General features: G+C 42.6%; 1 protein-coding gene across 2 annotated transcripts; it reads right to left on the bottom strand.

Moving 5' to 3' along the window:
• Positions 1 to 706: 706 nt before the first annotated feature.
• Positions 707 to 20248, bottom strand: LOC106565613 (histone-lysine N-methyltransferase Smyd1). Of its 2 annotated transcripts, XM_014132916.3 has the most exons (10): positions 19973 to 20248; positions 7867 to 8043; positions 7410 to 7617; positions 7027 to 7157; positions 6899 to 6937; positions 5264 to 5459; positions 2944 to 3036; positions 2638 to 2801; positions 1348 to 1516; positions 707 to 1089 (listed from the first exon to the last, which is right to left on the bottom strand). In XM_014132916.3, the coding sequence occupies exons 1-10, from the start codon at positions 20104 to 20106 to the stop codon at positions 928 to 930; spliced, it is 1473 nt and encodes a 490-aa protein (XP_013988391.1). In that variant the 5' UTR covers positions 20107 to 20248; the 3' UTR covers positions 707 to 927. The 2 variants fall into 2 exon arrangements, with proteins under 2 accessions (XP_013988391.1, XP_045546876.1); XM_045690920.2 differs by lacking the exon at positions 6899 to 6937.
• Positions 20249 to 21014: the final 766 nt, after the last annotated feature.

The following is a 21014-nucleotide window of genomic DNA, read 5'->3' as shown; positions in this document are numbered from 1 at the left end:
CATTGGCTAACTTGTACTTAAGTTGTAAATTACAGATGGGGAATTCCAGTCCTGGAGGGCCAAAGTGTGCAGGCATTTCTTCCAGTTCAGCTTTTGCACCTGATAAAATGTTTATCAGTTTCCTTAGAGCTGGAGCAAAAGTCTACACATGTAGCGATCAATGAACAGTTGCTCTCCCTACTTTGAATGTGTTATTTTTTTAGCATGTTTCCATGACCCATTCTATGAGTGGTGCTAAACCTACTTATAACAAGCCATAGTGTGCTAACTTGGAATTATCTAGTTTGTTACTCTTGCATGGTATGTCATGCACTGACTCCTCTACCCTTTCCCAGCCTACGGTGAATCTGGTTGGGAACACACTAAACGTCTCACTGAAGGGCATTGAGTCAGTCGCGGAACATCATCGTTGTGAGTATTATGGTTGGGGAATAGAATGGGTTTGAATTGTCAACAAGGGGTGGAATTTCCCTCCTTCAAATGTAACTGGGCTGTAAAACCTAATCTGTGTGCACCCTTCATCTTTCCAGACCATGACGCTTCGCCCCATCGTCTGCAAGAGGATAAGTAAGCTCATGTAGTGATCTCTCAACCCTTTTTGAATAAACCAGGAAAATGTATTGACTTCTATGGTTTGTCTATAAAGAGTTGATCCTTAGCTTTGATTGGTTGAGCTACAATGTAGCAAAACAGACTCCAGACTCTATCCAGTGTTCACTTTAATTGCCTTTTACATTCAATATTTCACATGGTAATATGGCACATGGTGGGTATACTGATTCAATGTTTACTAGCACAAAAAAGGTAAGACGTTCATAGGAACTTTGAGCCTTACAGCTGTAGTTGAGGGCCAGCCAATAATTATTTTGGGGGGCAGATTTGGTGACCACTGCATTTCAATGGTATGAAAGTGGTGTGTACAGAAGCTCATTGCTTGTGGAAGAGTGCCTTGACGTTGTCCTCAACACTGACTGCCTCAGCCATCATGCCCATGGACTTGTTCTGCAGGGCAGCCTCTCTCATGCTGTGGTAGACGCACTCGTTCTGCTTGAAAATCCTCAGCTCCATCTCGGTCTGCATACGCATTGACTAGGAAACAAGGGGTCAGGGGTCAAAAGGTAGACTGGTCTGGTGTAATCTGGGAAATTAGTATTCAGTGAGGTGAAATGATGGATATGTAACCAATAGAGCTTATACTTCACTATTCTACCTGACAATCATATCTCCCTTCCACACATTTTTATTGAATGTTTTGTAACATTGTACCCTACTGAACTGGCCCCATGCTATCTTTTTCTAATGGCATAGGTTAATCAACCTAATGAGGCAGCCTGTAGTCTAGTGTACCTCCAAGTCCTTGGTGATGGGGTGGTTGGGTCCATGTGTGATCATGAGAATGGCGTAGGCCTTGCAGATCATGCCATGGCCCACCTCGATGAGCCCTGCGTGCCAGTGAGTCACGCCAGCCCGCATGGTGGCCATGCCCAACTGGGCGTTATTGGGGTGGTACAACTTCCTGCTCAGGAGAAGGGATAGAAGAGGGTTGGTGCGAAGGGAAGGGGAGGAAAAGAGAACATGTTTAGGATTAAGTAATTAGTGCACTAAATATACAAAAGTATGTGGACACCCCTTCAAATTAGTGGATTTGGCTGTTTCAGGCACACCGTTGCTGACAGGTGTGTACAATCGAGCACACAGCTATGCAATCTCCATAGACAAACACTGGCAGTAGAATGGACATACTGAAGAGCTCAGTGACTTTCAACGCGGTAGCATCATAGGATGCCACCTTCCCAACAAGTTAGTTTGTCAAATGTCTGCCCTGCTAGAGTTGCCCCGGTCAACTGTAAGTGCTGTTATTGTGAAGTGGAAACTTCTACGAGCAGCAACGTCTCAGCTGCGAAGTGGTAGGCCACACAAGCTCACAGACCGAAGCGCGTAGCGCGTAAAAATCATCTGTCCTCAGTTACAAGACTCACTACCAAGTTCCAAACTGCCCCTGGATGCAATGTCAGCACAAGAACTGTTCGTTGGGAGCCAGCAGCTGCACACAAGCCTAAAATCACCAATGCGCAATGCCAAGCGCGGCTGGAGTGGTGTAAAGCTTGCCGCCATTGGACTCTGGAGCAGTGGAAACGCTCCAGAGAAATGGTTTGTCGAGATCGGTGTGGAAGAACTTGACTGGCCTGCACAGAACCCTGACCACAACCGCATCGAACACCTTTGGGATGAATTGGAACACAGACTGTGAGCCAGGCCTAATCGCCCAACATCAGTGTCTGACCTCACTAATGTTCTTGTGGCTGAATGGAAGCAAGTCCCCGCAGCAATGTTCCAACATCTAGTGGAAAGCCTTCCCAGAACAGTGGAGGTTGTTATAGCAGTAAAGGGGAGACTAACTGCATATTAATAACCATGATTTTGGAATGAGATGTTCGACGAGCATGTAGTGTATGTTGTTGTCCTATCTAGCTTTCTTAAGATGAATACACTAACTGTAAGTCGCTCTGGATGAGAGCGTCTGCGAAATGACTAAAATGTAAACGTAGAAATGGATTTTAATGCTGTAGACATGCAAATCTTCATATGGTCCATTAGATTAGTCCCCACCACTCTGTCCCCATTACAAACACTCACATGTATCCCTCCACCATCCTGCGTGAGTATTCTGCAGCCTCAGAGAAGAACTTCAGGTAGGACAGCACCTCGCTGGCTGCACTCAGCATACGCAGTTGGTACAGGTGTGTATCAGCCAACACGGGCTCCTGTTTGTCCAGACACCCACGACACAGCTTCACCACCTGTGGAGGGGAAGGGAGGGATGGAGGGGGAATTTTGCGGGTTTAACAAAAGAGGGAGAGTGAATTATATGGGACAGTGAAAGAGAGGTATTTACCGAACTCCAAAGCCACCCCTAAAGGAAAAGGAGGGGGTTGTTGTTACCTCATGAAAGTCACCTGCAGTACGAGCCGCCTCAACCTTGGCCAGGCACTCCAAACTTAACTCCTCCACCTCTTTCACGAGCTCATCAGAGGGCTGAGAGAGAGAATACAGAAAACACAACAGCGTCAGTGTGTTAACATTTGGGAGTGTGCACGTTGCACATCCCACCATCATTCACTCCTGATCATTGACAGTAAATGAAAATGTCTGGTGACCAAAATGCACTACTGCAGACAACCACAAGAGCGTGACATATCCAACAACTCTGAAAACAGTGTTCCATTGAAGGAAATGTTGTATAAAGTGTTAATGGTCCAGTAGTCTTTTCTCACAGACACAGCAGCTGTGTGAGGAGACTAATGGTCCAGCAACTACAAAAATGGACTAGTGTAGGACACAGACTTATACTATGTGTTACACGCCTTGTGACTTAATCCTAATTTGCTCCAAGTCAATTCCCATACATAGATAGTGATATAACACATCCAGGTCCATGGCATTGACCTATGTCTAAAGATATGGTCATGTGCTAAGATAGTCATATCTTTTCTCTGTATACATTAATCATGTCGCTCTTGCTGCTGGTGAGTCTCTGATCCACCTCTACGCAGACGACACCATTCTGTATACTTCTGGCCCTTCTTTGGACACTGTGTTAACTACCCTCCAGACGAGCTTCAATGCCATACAACTCTCCTTCCGTGGCCTCCAACTGCTCTTAAATACAAGTAAAACTAAATGCATGCTCTTCAACCGATCGCTGCCTGCACCTGCCCGCGCGTCCAGCATCTCTACTCTGGACGGTTCTGACTTAGAATATGTGGACAACTACAAATACCTAGGTGTCTGGTTAGACTGTAAACTCTCCTTCCAGACTCACATCAAACATCTCCAATCCAAAGTTAAATCTAGAATTGGCTTCCTATTTCGCAACAAAGCATCCTTCACTCATGCTGCCAAACATACCCTTGTAAAACTGACTATCCTACCGATCCTCGACTTCGGCGATGTCATTTACAAAATAGCCTCCAATACCCTACTCAATAAATTGGATGCAGTCTATCACAGTGCCATCCGTTTTGTCACCAAAGCCCCATATACTACCCACCACTGCGACCTGTACGCTCTCGTTGGCTGGCCCTCGCTTCATACTCGTCGCCAAACCCACTGGCTCCAGGTCATCTACAAGACCCTGCTAGGTAAAGTTCCCCCTTATCTCAGCTCGCTGGTCACCATAGCAGCACCCACCTGTAGCACGCGCTCCAGCAGGTATATCTCTCTGGTCACCCTCAAAGCCAATTCCTCCTTTGGCCGCCTCTCCTTCCAGTTCTCTGCTGCCAATGATTGGAACGAACTACAAAAATCTCTAAAACTGGAAACACTTATCTCCCTCACTAGCTTTAAGCACCAGCTGCCAGAGCAGCTCACAGATTACTGCACCTGTACATAGCCCATCTATAATTTAGCCCAAAAAACTACCTCTTCCCCTACTGTATTTATTTATTTATTTATTTTGCTCCTTTGCACCCCATTATTTCTATTTCTACTTTGCACTTTCTTCCACTGCAAATCTACTATTCCAGTGTTTTACTTGCTATATTGTATTTACTTCGCCACCATGGCCTTTTTTGCCTTTACCTCCCTTATCTCACCTCATTTGCTCACTTTGTATATAGACTTATTTTTCTACTATATTATTGACTCTATGTTTGTTTTACTCCATGTGTAACTCTGTGTTGTTGTATGTGTCAAACTGCTTGCTTTATCTTGGCCAGGTCGCAATTGTAAATGAGAACTTGTTCTCAACTTGCCTACCTGGTTAAATAAAGGTGAAACACAAAAATAAATTTAAAATAAATTTAAAAACTGTTTTGCGATGTCTCAGCGAGTCAGTTGGAATTCAGCATTAGGCTACCATGTCTCAGATGAAATCAGAAAAACTTGATTTCATATCAACTGCTACATGTATTTTGTTCTATCTATGGTAGCTGATATTTAGGGTTGGGATCTCATGTGAGGCACGAGTACAGTGAGAGTTGAGATCCATTAAGGGAGAGGGGAAGCATGGAACTTTATTGAGCTGAAAAGTAATTACGGTAATTAGGGCCCCTGGGCCCTCAGAAGTATGATCAGGTGTTTCATTTGTGCATTTAACTACATGCTTCTGATGCATCAGCTGTGAGATGCCCATCTGCGTGATAGGGTTATGTGCCCAACGTGAGTCTGGGTACAGCATGGGGCCAAGAACCCAGGACCCCTCTGTTTGGAATGGAATGAATTGACCCCAACTCTGCCCTCAACATGTCACTACTTCCCCCACCTTGTTGCCTTCGGTCTCCTTGGCAGCCATCATTAGGTCATCCTTGAGGTTCTTGCTGCAGCTTTTGCAGGTGCAGTCAAAGTGGTACTGGTGCTTCAGGGCTCTCTGGCGGTCCGTTGACACGTTCAGGAAGTCCACGTAGCCCACCGTCAGCTCCTCATTCTCAGCAATCTTACCAAGCGCACGCAGCTCAATCCTGAGGGAGCAGGGTGACATGGTTAGCCTAGTGCCAGAGTAACAGCTGCTCTAGGATCAGCTTGTGAGCTCTGTATGTCACATGCTGAAAGAACAGGCCCTGGAGCATAAGTAATAAGGGGGTGATGTAGTGTGATGTGATGGTAGCAACCATAAGGGAGGGTAAGGGGGGTAGTGTAGTGTGATGGTAGTAACCGTAAGGGGGTAGTGTAGTGGGATGGTAGTAACCATAAGGGATGGTAAGTGGGGTAGTGTAGTGTGATGGTAGTAACCATAAGGGAGGGTAAAGGGTGTGTAGTGTAGTGTGATGGTTAAGGGGGTAGTGTAGTAGTGTAGCCCTCTGGACCTTTACAGCTTTCCCTGTTTTTTTTACTTAACTAGGCAAGTCAGTTAAGAACAAATTCTTATTTACAATGAAAGCCTACCCTGGCCAAACCCGGACGACGCTGGGCCAATTGTGCAACACTGGATGGGACTCCCAATCACAGCCAGATGTGATATAGCCTGGATTTGAACCATGGACCTCTTGCACTGAGATGCAGTGCCTTAGGCCGCTGCACCTGCCACTAGGCAGGAAAGTTATTGCAGTGACATAGTTGTCCATTTTTGGCTTTTATGGAGATAGGAAATCTTCATTGACCAGTCAGCAAACATAATCAGCACTGGTTGGATAATCCTTGCAGCTCGTGGTTCAGAGAAAGTTATATTGATCGTTCAGAGCTCAACATCTTGGACTGTTGGCTCCTGATGAATAATAAATACGCTTTGGAGGAACATCCATAGCCCAGCTGCAAGCTCAGTGTGGGGGTTTTCATTTCACTCAACTTGAAGCAACATTCTAACAAAGCAGTTTTGGGATTTTGCACTGACAGACAACCAAAAACAGCCATCATCACCAACACAGTGCAGGCAGTCTAAAAGTCTAAAAATACATTCATGTTATGATGTGAGTTTGAAGTAATCTTATCAGGTAGTTGACTGAAAACTGAGCAAAATCTAACAATAGACACACTTCACACAACAAAGCCTCAAGCAGAATAGCAACTCAGTCCTACTGAGAGCTAAACAAACCATGCTATAAGTTATAGTCGGACAGACAGAATTTGTTTCGTAATATTCTGTTTTCCCCTCAGTTATTAACTTTCGGGTTTAGATTTTATAATACTTTTATGATAATGAGTAATTTGATCATGCTCAATGAGGAAACGGTCCTGTGGTAAAGGAAAAATAGGGAAATATAGGGGAAATCACACCATTCAATGTCAGGGTCAAGATTAGAATGCCTGACTGTCATTTGGTACTGTTGTTCTGTTGACTTCCTCACTATCGTCCAGTGATAGAGGGTTGAGGGTTAATAACAGGTGTTAATGAGATCTTTGAGGATCGGATGCTCAAGGTTCAAAGGTTAGATGTTAGTTTGAAGCAGGCAGAAAGACCCACCTCCTCTTAGAGTGGAAGGTTGCATTCAGAGCTGACTGACTGGAAGAGATGGCAGTCAAAGAGTTTACAAATCACGTACAAAAGTTGTATCTCTCTCTCTCCCTCTCCCTCTCTTGGGGGATACATACTTGCCATGGTTGAGGATGACAGTACAGTTGGGCCAGCAGTCATGGTTGACCAGACACAGGTTAGGGAACAGACCTACTCCCACTGCCTGCAGACCCCTCTGGTCACTCAGAGTAAAACCATTACAGTTGATCTACAGATGGATGGAGAAAAGGGGGGATGGAGAGAGAAAAAAGAAAGAGAGGGGAGAGAGAGATAGAATGACAGTATAGGAAGACAGAGAGAGAGGAATAAAGAGATGAATGGTTAATGACAGTTCCTCACAGTCCATAGAGAGTTAAAGAACACATACTATAGTGAAAATAGATCAACTAGTGATCTTGTACGTACTGTGCCAAAGTTTGAGATATCTGGATGGTAAGATGACTAACTCATTGATACGTACTATGCCAAAGATGTGTGAGATGTACTCCACGCCATGCCTGGTGTTGGGACAGTAGTCCAGGAAGTTGTGCACGTCGATCTTGATCTCTTTGAGGTTGTCGGCGGGCATGTCGGCCATGTGGTCCTCCAGCTGGTCCACTGAGATCAGCTGGCTGTCCGACACAATGCCTGTGTCCTTCTGTATGCGCCACAGCACACGGGCAGCAAGACTGGAGAGGGACAGGGAGAGTTAGCATTAGCATTATAGTTTTATATGATTGACTGACATAGCCTGGGCGTGTGTCTGTTTCTTTTTTATGCAACTTGGCAAGGCATTGACAACCACTCACCTTCCCCTGTCCATCCATTCTCTTCCTACTCCCCTCTCTCTCCTTCCTCCACCACCTCTCTCCCCTAGCTCTCTCTCCTTCTCCTCTATTTTTCTCCCTCCTCCACTCTCTCTCCTCCCTCCTTCTTACCGGACATTCTCATTGGGGGCCTTTCCATTCTTCTTGATGGCACCACACTCCTGCTTGTGCTCGTCCCAGCATGCAGTCTGACAGGTGCGGTCACAGTAATGGGCGAACTTACACTGGGCGCAGCGGTGGAGGTTGGCCTGGCGACGGAAGCAGCTGTGACACACCTGCTGAGACAGACTGGGAAAAGTGGGGAGGTCAAGGGTTAGAGGTCATGATTTCTTATGGGGTTCAGGGGTTTAGCAGCCCCCTGAAACTATTTAAAATCAAACCCTGCTGCGCTCTCATCCTCCCTTCTGTCCTTGGTAACTATCAGATTTAGTGGAAACCTGTTACCATAAAACCTAATCGCAGGGATGGCAGGCCCACACACATGGTCCCTAGAGAAATCAGTCCAAACTACTACATAGGCCCTGTGGGAATTGAAGGTCCAAACTGTCCTGGGAACATAGCCTATACATGGAGTATATAAAACACTAAGAACATGCTCTTTCCATGACAGACTGACCAGGTGAATCCAGGTGAAAGCTATGAGCCCTTATTGATGTCACTTTTTAAATCCACTTCCATCGGTGTAGATGAAGGTGGAGGAGGCAGGCTAAAGAAGGATTTTTAAGCCTTGAGACAATTTAGATATGGATTGTGTATGTGTGCCATTCAGAGGGTGAATGGGCAAGACAAAAGATTGAAGTGCCTTTGAACGGGGTATTGTAGTAGGTGCCAGGCACACCGGTTTGTGTCAAGAACTGCAACGCTGCTGGGTTCTTTACGCTCAACAATTTCCCGTGTGTATCAAAAATGGTCCACCATCCAAAGGATATTCAGCCAACTTAACGCAACTGTGGGAAGCATTGGAGTCAACATGGGCCATCATCCCCGTGGAATGCTTTTGACACCTTGTGGAGTCCATGCTCCGACGAATTGAGGCTGTTCTGAGGACAAAATGGGGGGGGGGGGGTGTAACTCAATATTAGGAAGTTGTTCCTAATGTTTAGTATAATTAGTGTATATGGGGTAGAGAATAACAATGCAAGGCAATGACCAGTGGATGACATCATGGACTGATAATGGAGTGGATTTATTTCACTAGCCATTTTCACTCTGGTGGGTCTTAAAACCAGTGATTGCACCTATTTGAAGCTGAGGGTGATTAGATGGCCATGGTAGTGTGAGAAGCCAGCAGGTTGGAGAAGACATTAACTAGATAAAAAAAAAACAGGGATATGTTGGTGTGCTGGAGAGTGTAGGTTTAGGGATGAATGATAATACGCTCTCACAGCAAACTGAGTGGGGAGCCATTTCTGTACCTTATCAGTGAAGAGAAAGACCTGTTCTGTGTCAGCATTTATATCTCTCAGTCCCTTAACTCCTTACCTCATATTTCCTCTCTCCTTTTTTCTATGTCTTTCCTGGCTATCCTCTTCCCTTCCCCTCGCCCTTTTTTCAGTGCATCGCCCCTTTCCCTCGCCCTTTTTCATACAGACCCAATAAATATTGCCTCGTATTCAGAATCCTTGACTTTTTCCACATTTTGTTACATTAAACCTTATTCTAAGATGGATTTATTAAATTAAACATCCTAATCAATCTACACAATACCCCATAATGACATAGCGAAAACAGGTTTGTAATTTTTTTAGCAAATGTATACATTTATAAAAAATAAAAACAGAAATATCTTATTCACATAAGTATTCAGACCCTTTGCTATGAGACTCGAAATTCAGCTCAGATGCATCCTGTTTCCATTGATCATCCTTGAGATGTTTCTACAACTTGATTGGAAAATGACTTGGAAAGACACACCTGTCTATATAAGGTCCCACAGTTGACAGTGCATGTCAGAACAAAAACCAAGCCATGCGGTCGAAGGGATTGTCCATAGAGCTCCGAGACAGGATTGTGTCAGGGCACAGATCTGAAGAAGGGTACTAAAAAATGTCTGCAGCATTGAAGGTCCCCAAGAATACAGTGGCCTCCATCATTTTTAAATGGAATAAGTTTGGAACCACCAAGACTTTTTCTAGAGCTGGCCGCCCGGCCAAACTGAGCAATAGGGAGGTGACCAAGAATCCGATGGTCACTGTGACAGAGCTCTAGAGTTCCTCTGTGGAGATGGGAGAGCCTTCCAGAATTCAACCATCTCTGCAACACTCCACCAATCAGGCCTTTATGGTAGAATGGCCAGACAGAAGCCACTCCTCAGTAAAAGGCACATGAAAGCCTGCTTGGAGTTTACCGAAAGGCACTTAAAGACTATCAGACCATGAGAAACAAGATTCTCTGGTCTGATGAAACCAAGATTGAACTCTTTGGTCTGAATGCTAAGCGTCACATCTGGAGGAAACCTGGCACCATCCCAACTGTGAAGCATGGAGGTGGCAGCATGTTGTGGGGATGTTTTTCAGCGGCAGGGACTGGGAGACACCTCAGGATCAAAGGAAAGTTGAACGGAGCAAAGTCCAGAGAGATCCTTGATGAAAACCTGCCCCAGAGTGCTCAGGACCTCAGACCGGGGTGAAAGTTTACCTTCCAACAGGACAACGAATCTAAACACACAGCCAAGACAATGCAGGAGTGGCTTCAGGACAAGTCCCTGAATGTCCTTGAGTGGCCCAGCCAGATCCTAGACTTGAACCCAATCGAACATCTCTGGAGAGACCTGAAAATAGCTGTGCAGTGATGCTCCCCATCCAACCTGACAGAGCTTGAGAGGATCTGCAGAGAAGAATGGGAGAAACTCCCCAAATACAGGTGTGCCAAGCTTGTAGCGTCATACCCAAGAAGACTTGAAGCTGTAATTGATGCCAAAGGTGCTTCAACAAAGTACTGAGTAAAGGGTCTGAATACTTATGTAAATGTAATATTTCCATTTTTTTATTTTAATACATTTGCAAAAAAAATTTAAACCTGTTTTTGCTTTGTCATTATGGGGTATTGTGTAGATTGATGAGGGGAAAAAACAATTTAATCAATTTTAGAATACAGCTGTAAAGTAACAAAATGTGGAAAAAGTGAAAGGGTCTGAATACTTTCCGAATGCACTGTATTTATGTAATGGGCTATTCTGAGATGACTTTACAGAAATATGATGGTATTCCCCACACACCTTCCAAACTTCTCTCTCTCTCTCTAAAACTCTGTTTGCACTTCCTCTGAGAATGTTTCCACTGTCATTACGTGTACTTGTTGAGCTCCACAACTATATCTGTTCTGGTTTACTATATGTAGGGGAGAGTTGGTAAGTTGAGCCATTTTCTACATTCAGCATCATTCCGTGAAAGGAAATCGAACTTTCTTTCTATCAAAGATATCTGCATATATTTCAGGATGTTGTGTATACCTGGAAATAATCAGAATTCATGGAAACATTACAGTTTTGAAAACTTAGCTTGTCCAAAAGAAGTGGTCATTTGGCACGACCCTCGCCCGGGTTAAGTTAAGCTGTGTACAAATGTCTGTACTGAATGAAATATTACCACTGCCTTTTTAAAACCATGTCTATCTTTATTTCCCAAACACAATTCAATACAATCACAATCGCTTTTTTGTCTGTTAATAATTTTAAGGATCTTTAACAGGCTTTAAACCTAACAAACACTTTGTACATTATTTTTTACACTTTTAACATAGGCCAGCACTGTTGTTACCTCACATCTCAGCAATGATGCCTTGCATCACGCCTAGGAAGAAAACACTTAGATTTGCTCAACTTACCATTGGCTCAACCATTGGCTCAACTTACCCCATGGCCATTGGCTCAGCTTACCCCAAGGCAAATATTTTGACCATATTAGCCCACACAGCTACAAGGATACACTTTCATGCTATGTTTAGGAACTCATATTCAAGCTTATAGAGACCCCAACTGATATACAGTATATACTATAGTATTCACAGTACCTTTTTTGCGGACTTTACTGTAGTATTTACTGTAGTGTTTTTGCGCAGGGTTTTTGGGCAAAAACACTAGACACTAGAGTGAATACTGTAGTATTTACTGCAGTGTTTTTGTGGACATGAATGTAGTGTTTACTGTACTGTTTTTGCAGACATTACTGTAGTATATGTAGTATTTACTATAGTGTTTTTGTTTAATTATCTTTTGTTTTATTATCTTTTTAATCATCTTTAAAAAAACATTTTGGGGGTTTTCTCCTTGAGGAAACTTACTGGACAAACACAAAAACAGCAAATTGTCCATAACCTGTATGTACTGTAGGTAGGACAGTGGTCTGACCGGTTAGGTTGACCTTCTGTCTGGTGAAGGTCAGGTTTGGCAAGGTACAAGGGAGAGGGAGTTCTCCTTTTTTTCTCAACTTGATTAAAACACATTTTTATGGATTTTAAAAGTAAAGAAGTAAAGTAAAAAATACGAGAGGATACGAAGCTGGTTTAGGGTAAAGGTTGGGAATAGGATACAAACCCGGTTTAGGGTAAGGGGACTCGAGTTGGAGGAAAGGGGAAATAACTTTATTAAAAATGTAAAGTAGTGGATGGAAACTTCTTCAAGATACTGGGAGGGGAGGTTTGTGATTTTTGAATAGTGGGATGAATGGTTGTGCTTATTGTTGATTTTTTCTTTAGGAAAAGTTTTATTATCGCATTTCCTTTAAAACAGCTCATATATATTTTTGTACGTCATTTTTTACACATAAAAATGGCATAAAAGCATAAAAACAGCATTTGGATATTACATGTAAATTTGTTAAAAAGTACATGTTGTTAAAACCAATAAAAACAACCATAATTAAAAGTACTTTTCTATGTAAAACATCCAATTCTGTAAAAGCCATTTAAAATGTGTACAAATGATTTAACAAAAGTAAAACATTTTTAAGACATGGAAAATATGTTAAAAAGTCACTGTTAAAAAGCTGTCTTCGGACTTTTGTACAGCAGCAGGGTGAGTCGTTATCAAACTCGCCTCCTCCTGCTCTTCCAATGTCGTTTGTGTTTCCATTGAATTAATTAGGTATGGAGAATAGTTTATTTAACAATATATGATCTCTACTTGGCATGAAGGTTTTTCAGTCATGGGTGGCACACATTGGGATATGGGGGAGGGGAATGGAAGGGACATATGCTAATTTAATATTAGCATATCAATACAGTATGTAGTATATATTATTCTACAGTATACTACAGCATTCTATAGTAAGCACTACATGATCAAGGGATACTACAGTGTGTAGTATAGTATTTGGCAGTATACTACAAAATTACTGTATATATTAAGCACTACACTATCGAGGGATACTACAGTGTATAGTATAATATTCTACGGTATACTACAAAATGATATAGTAAGCGCTACACGATCGAGGGATATTACGGTGTTGTAGTATAATATTCTACAGTATACTACAACATTCTATAGTAAGCACTACACATGATTGAGGGATACTACAGAGTGTAATATAGTATTCTACAGTGTACTACAGTTTACTACAGAATACCAGAGGTGTGGACTCGAGTCACATGACTTGGACTCGAGTCAGACTCGAGTCACAAATATGATGACTTGCAACTCGACTTTGACTTTAACACCAATGACTCGTGACTTGACTTGGACTTGAGCCTTATGACTCGACCTGACTTGATACCCTCCCCATGTCCAAATATAAAAAATTATGCTATTAAAAAAAGTGTGCAGAGCATCAACTCTTCATTTAACGGATTACAGTTTGAATCGGACAGCAGCCAATCAAATTGTGCCAGCTGAGAAAAAGTTGTGCGTGGCAGTGCAGAGGAATGTCGGCGGGTGAATTCAGATGGAGCCCTTGAAAAGATGATACCCAACATTTTTATTTTCGGATATAAAGACGAAGCTCTATCAATAAAAAACAGATTGCAACTTGCAAAACATGCGGGAAGAAAATTACAGACGGAGGCGCAACAATTTCCAACTTTGTTCGACATTTGAAGCTGCACAAAGAACGGTAAGTTGTGGCTAATATAGCTGACAGCTATATATTTTATTACTTTACTAGTGTAGGCTAACGTAACGTTAAATCAATGAGCCTCCACACAGTCAGTCAGTGCGGGAACGTGATCATTGCACCCAAGATTGAGCTACAACTGGCTAGGCAGTTGGTAGCCTAAATCCTGCCTGATGTTACTGCTGTTCCTAAAACCATTGACATACGTTAGCCTACTGTAACCACACAGTGTGTGTGTGTGTGTGTGTGTGTGTGTGTGTGTGTTAAGGTTGGGCGATTGTGTACAAGCCTACATCGCCCGATTGCTCCCCATAGCAATCCTCGATAGGCGATCACTATTGGGGGGTGTGTGTCTTTCTCATGGCTACCCGTGTATTTCCATGGAAATATAACGTTTATTTGGAAAGTAATGAATATATAGATATTTTTAAAAGCATTCATGATTTGCGTAAATGTAATATACTAACTTACTCTTGTTAAAAATATGAAATGGTATTACATTTGGTGAAGAGCACATTATGACTTGTTTAGGACTCGAAACTCAAAGTTTAGGACTTGAGACTTCACTTGATACTTGACGGTCTTGACTTGGGACTTGACTTGGGACTTGAGTGCTAAGACTTGAGACTTACTTGTGACTTGTAAAACAATGACTTGGTCATAGCTCTGCAGAATACTATAGAATTCTATAGTAAGTACTATTGTATTCTATAGTAAACTAGTATTTTTTTATGTGAGCTTATTATAAAGTAATGCCCAAACTGAACAAATAAGGACATTATTTAATTTACCCATGACACTTGAACATGAAGCAAACATCTCAACCATTTCAACAATGAGGAAAACAACACAATGTTACCCTAAAACAATGTTTAATCATGTTTGTGTGATTGCGCTTGTTTGCTTGTATGTATGTGTTTATGACTTAGACAGGCAGAGGCGAATCTTGCTACAGCATGTTTCATAGTTTTCAATTGAAACTAGCCCCAGCTGCCCAGGTGGTCCCCACTGACTGATTGTTAACAACTTTATGCAGCCTATATATTGAATAAATTCCTGAAATTAAAAAAGCATTTGAAATAAATATATTCAGTTGTGGGATAAACATAATTGTAGCAAGTAATGTCTGTGGAAAGGTAGGGGAGGCCCCCAAATCACTAAATACACTCCAGTGGACAGGCACCTAACTGGTCCCAGCTATCATTCCCCTGATGTGCCAACAAACAGATACCTGAGATCCCATTTCTATAATAGACAATCACGCAATACACGAGGCCAGACTTTCTAAATGTTTTTCATCTAGCAGCATTCAAACCTGCTTTCTCGACATGCATGTTGTACACAACTTCCTCGATCTCTGAACTTTGCCTTAAGGTGAAGGCTGGTGAGTACAGTATGGTTTTGTATATAAAAATAGAACGACTAAGTGGACTAGAACACAATATTTTCCTAGGTGTGCAAAGATTGTGCAAAAAGCTTCAGAGTAGGACTAAAAACATATGTATGTGACATGGCTATGCCAAAAACACAATACTAAACAGCCATAAAATAACTGCCACACCTTGAAGACAGGCTATGGGCTTGTGTGTGTAAACAGTTTATCCTATGAGTGTCTGGGAGTGTGTCTAAAAGGAAATGGAACTAGCTTAATGCCTGCAATGATTGTTGGCATGCTGTAAAGCTTCAACATCTTCTGTAAGCAGATAGCTGCCAGGGGACAAGACACACACACACACACAGCCCCTGCACTATTTTTCCTCTCTAGTTTTGGAAAGCTCACACATCCCTCTATCCAAACAGCGTGATCCTTTCATTGCATACCTGCTATGTCTGCTGTCATACCGACACTAGCTCTTATATGGTTCCGAACTGGCCTGCAGTAAGCAGGCATATCTGTGACCAGCATTCCAGCAGATATAGAGACTGAGACCCCTCAATGCACACACACTCTCAAACACATACTCATACACATTTAGAAACAGAATACAGTGCACAGAACTGAACGTGTGGCCTTATTCATTAGCCATCCACCTGTACAGTAGATGGAGAGTGATACACTGTATTGTAATATGTGTTTGTGTGTGTGTCGCTTATCTACACTAGACAAAGTACATTCCAATCTATACTGAACAAAAATATAAATGCAACACGTAACAATTTCAAAGATTTTTCTGAGTTACAGTTCATATAAGGAAATCAGTCAAATTAAATAAATTCATTAGGCCCTAATCTATGGACTTCACATGACTGGGCAGGGGTGCAGCCATGGGTGGGCCTGGGAGGGCATAGGTCCACCCACTTGGCAGCCAGGCCTAGCCAATCAGAAGGAGCTTTTCCCCACAAAAGGGCTTTATTACAGACAGAAATAATCCTCAGTGTGACACAATTCCGTAGGCACCACAACAGCAATGAATCTACATAATTAATTGGCTGTTAATGGCAATTATCAATGACAATAATCAATTACATCATTTAATGGGCCTAGAACGTGTCTAACGTTTAGATGTTTTTGCTAAGGTATTGTCTGGTCTGTTGCATTGCTCAGAACTGTTGACCCAGCTCAATAGGTTGCCTGTCACAAACCGTTGCGTCTTATGTTCTGGTTGAGGTGTTCCTCTCATTAAAAAGTAACTGGGGTTGTTTGTAGTTGCGCCATTTTAGCTAATTCTAGTCGGCAGGTGTTACTACAATATATTACAGTCTTGTCCGCAAAAACACTACAGTAAATACTACAGTAAAGTCAGCAAAAACACGACAGTGAATACTATAGCATACTACAGTCATGTCCGCAAAAACACTGCAGTATATTACAATCATATCCGCAAAACACTATAGTGAATACTGCAGTAAAGTCTGCAAAAACACTACAGTGAATACTATAGTATACTAGAGTCATGTCCACAAAAACCCTACAGTAAGTACTGCAGTATACTACAGTCATGTCTGCAAAACACTATAGTGATTACTATAGTATACTACAGTCGTTTCCCCAAAAGTACTACAGTAAATACTGCAATATACAACAGTCAAGTCTGCAAAACACTATATTGAATACGAAAAGTAAAGTCTGCAAAAACACTACAGTGATTACTATAGAATGTTATGTCCACAAAAATGATCAAGGGGGGAACCTCAGAGGAAATCCTCCGGCATGAGCTCCCCAAGGACAGCACGTTCAAATCAAAACTGTCACGCTTGCTCCCGCTCCCCCTCCCTGGCTCTCGAGGGTGCCAGGCTGCCCATCATTACGCACACCTGTCACCATCGTTACGCGCATCAGTGCGTCTTTGGACTCACCTGGACTCCATTACTTTGTTTATTGCGCCTCCTATATCTGTCTGTTCCTCGGTTTGATCCCCGTGTCTGCATTAATGACGTTTTGTTTCCCTGTCCAGATGCTGTCCGTGTTCTGTTTCATGTCCGGTATTTATTAAATGTTCACCCCATGCACTTGCTTTTCGCCTCCCAGCGTCTGTCCTTACGGAATGCAGACACCAATATTTGAAGCATCAGGTAGTTTTTTGTTTTTGTTGGTGACGTCGGGTCCGGGTGCCGCTGCCGTAGGAACCGGGGGTGCCTCAGCTGGCTCGTCGGGCATCCACGCCTTAGCTGGCTCATCAGGCTTCCATGCCTCAGTCGGCTTGTCCGACTCCCATGTCACTGCCGGCCTGTCAGGCTCGCCCAGGTGGGACGCTGGGTGGCACCCCCAAGAGCGGGGGTTACCGCTCCCCCTCCCTGGCTCTCGAGGGCGCCAGGCTGCCCATCCTTACGCACACCTGTCACCATCGTTACGTGCACCAGCGCATCTTTGGACTCACATGGACTCCATTATTTTGTTGATTGCCCCTCCTATATCTGTCTGTTCCTCGGTTTGATCCCCGTGTCTGCATTAATGTCGTTTTGTTCCGCTTGTCCTTATGCTGTCCTTGTTTTGTTTCATGTCTGTTATTTATTAAATATTCCCTCCTTGTACTTGCTTTTTGTCTCCCAGCAACTGTCCTCACAAAAACAGCATCGACAAAGCTAGCTAGCGGTGCAATCGATAAAAAAATTCTAAAGTAAGCACTACATGATCAAGGGATACTACAGTGTGTAGTATAGTATTCTACACAGTATACTACAACATTCTAAAGTAAGTACTACATGATCAAGGGATACTACAGTGTGTAGTATAGTATTCTACAGTATACTACAACATTACATAGTAAGCACTACACGATCAAGGGGGATACTACAGCGTGTAGTATAGTATTCTACAGTATACTACAAAATATTATAGTAAGCACGACATAATCGAAGGATACACTACAATGTATAGTATAGTATTCTCCAGTATACTACACAATTCTATAGTAAGCACTACACAATCGAGGATACTACAGTGTATAGTATTCTACAGTATACTAAAAAAGTCTACAGTATGCACTACACGATCGAGGGATACAACAGTGTGGAGTATAGGATTCTACAGTATACTACATTTTACTACAGAATTCTATAGAATTCTACAGTAAGTACTATAGTATTCTATAGTAAACTGAAGTATTTTTATGTGGGGACTTTCTACAGTTAAGAAATATCTGCACTACACGTTGTAATTTTTAATAATAGCCTCACCTTTGTTTTCCTATTTGAGAGGGACAGAGTGACTCCCTTGTGAAAATAATAATGGTGGCAAAGGACATAGTATGACTTCATTCTACTGTATATGAGTGGCACATCACTGAAAGTGTGACAACATGAGTATCTGCAAGACAAACCCAACCCATTTATAAAGCACTCAAACAACAGGATGTTGAATTTTAGACAAACTTAACTGCCATTTCTTTCAAGAATCTGTAAGATTGTAATATTAAACAGATATTACATTGATTATGTTTACATTGATACATAAACAGCAGGTATCATTTTCTACCCAGCACCTGCAATCTGGACTCAGGGGTAGACATAACGTTATAGTAAATGTAAATCTGTCTCCCTCCATTTAGTATAATATGTTGTTTCGAAATGATATGCGTTAATTTGTGGATGTCCATCATCCATTTCGTATGATACTGTATGTTACGAAGTACATTTTACATTTTTATTTTTTTACATTTTAGTCATTTAGCAGACGCTCTTATCCAGAGCGACTTACAGTAGTGAATGCATACATTTCATTTCATACTTTTTTTTTTTTTTTTCCTGTGCTGTACAATTCGTATGCCACGCTATGAAATCCAATTTGATGTGGCTAACGTTAGCTAGGTGGCTAACTCTAACGTTAGCTCGGCTGGGGGTTATGGTTAAGTGTTAAGGTTAGGGTTAAGATTAGGAGTTAGGTTAAAGGGTTAAGGTTAGGGGAAGGGTTAGCTAACATGCTAAGTAGTTGTGCAGTAGCTAAAAAGTAGTAATTAGTTACAAAGTTGCTAATTAGCTAAAATGTTAAAGTTGTCCATGATGAGATTCGAACACTGAACTTTTGGGTTCGGACACGCAGTCGCGTCAAGTTGGCTGGATATCCTTTGGATGGTGGGCCATTCTTGATATACACAGGAAACTGTTGAATGGAAAACCCAGCAACCCGGTTGCAGTTCTTGGCACAAACCAGTGCGCCTGGCATCTACTACCATAGCCCGTTCAAAGGCACTTACATTGTTTGTCTTGCCCATTCACCTTCTGAATGGCACACATACACAATCCATTTCTCAATTGTAGCAAGTGACATCAATAAGGGATCATATATTTCACCTGGATTCACCTGATTAGTCTAGGTCATGGAAAGAGCACGTGTTCTTAATGTTTTGTATACTCAGTGTATAACCATACGAAACATCCCGCATTTACGTATACTATGTTACGCCTAGTCTATGAGACCAGGCTGGCACCTGAGGAGTAACAGATATGCTCACTCCACTGTGAAATACCAATACTATACATGGCCTTTTGGCCACCACGATACAAACCATGAATCAGGCCCTACCCATCAAAGACATAGCAGAATGTAAGTGTTTTTTAATAAATAGAACCACAATATCAAATTGTTAAGGATATGCATTGATACTGGAACCATGAAGGTATCCTTTTTGCATTCAATTTGTCTTTCTTACTAAGAAATAATTTATGTGTGTGCATGCCATTGAGAGATTTTGTCATTATGACCACAATCTCCATGCATTGGTCCCTACCTGTCGAAGACCACTGCAGCGAAACTGGGTTCAGCAAGTACCACCTCCCCAGCACAGAGGTCCTTGGTGGTCCTGAGGCCTCTGCCCTTTACCCCAGTATCAAACACCTCCACATTGTCCATATCCAGGGTCATTACCAAGTGGATAGAAGACTGGAACACCTCACAGCCAGAGGTAAAAAGAGTGGGAGAGGGAGAAAGTGCTGGCTGAAGTGCATTCACTGACTCTCACAGTCTCCAAAAACGTTTAGCACCTGCCCCTCTCCTCAGCTGAACCCCGCCCTCCATAAATAGACTGGCCTTCCTGGGACTGTGGGACTGTACCATGACGGGGCAGGGGTGTGTGGATTGGGTGGGAGGGGGAGCTGTGGGAGTCTAGGGGTTTGGGAGTGGAAGTGCTGGGGAGGCATGCTCCATAGGGGGGACTTGCCCAGGTCTGCCTGGGTGTCCTCCCATCTTTGGGGTTGGTTCAGGCCAGGCAGGGGTATTTTGGTCTGGCAGCTGTGTCTGTCTGTCAGTCTGTCTGGGGAAGGGAGTAGGAAACAGCTGACTGGGAAGAGGCCTGATCAAACAGTCATCTCTGTTGATTTTTCTATCACTCTAGCTACTGTATCTGTCATTACCACAGTCATTATATCATTACCACATTCTGCACAAGTCACCAGTTCTCTTTTTCTCCTTTCTGCTTCCTGTATCTGGCTCATTCACATTGGCTGTTCACATGTTCCTCTCATCCAGTGTCCCTTCCTATCTTTTGTCAAAATATGTAAATCTAAAGGACAGCAAGACTGTCACATACTGTCTATGAAGAATGGTCACGTTCAATTAGAAGACATTGTTGTGTTGTTTTTTGTAGTTATATAGGATAGCCTCATTTAATACCAAGCAATAAAACCACATTGAATGCCGTGAGTTATAGAATGCTGTAATATCCTGTCAAAAAAAACAGGAGTTGACAGATACATAACTCCATTTTTATTATAGGAAACAGGGCTGCATGGGTCACATTTTCCCTTTCACTTCACAGGGTAATTAGTACTTGG

Source organism: Salmo salar, chromosome 01 (assembly GCF_965601325.2).
Source record: "Salmo salar chromosome 01, fSalSal1, whole genome shotgun sequence".
In the NCBI taxonomy this organism is placed as follows: Eukaryota; Metazoa; Chordata; class Actinopteri; order Salmoniformes; family Salmonidae; genus Salmo; species Salmo salar.
Note: the sequence above shows the minus strand (reverse complement) of the source record. Positions and strands in the feature narration are given on the sequence as shown.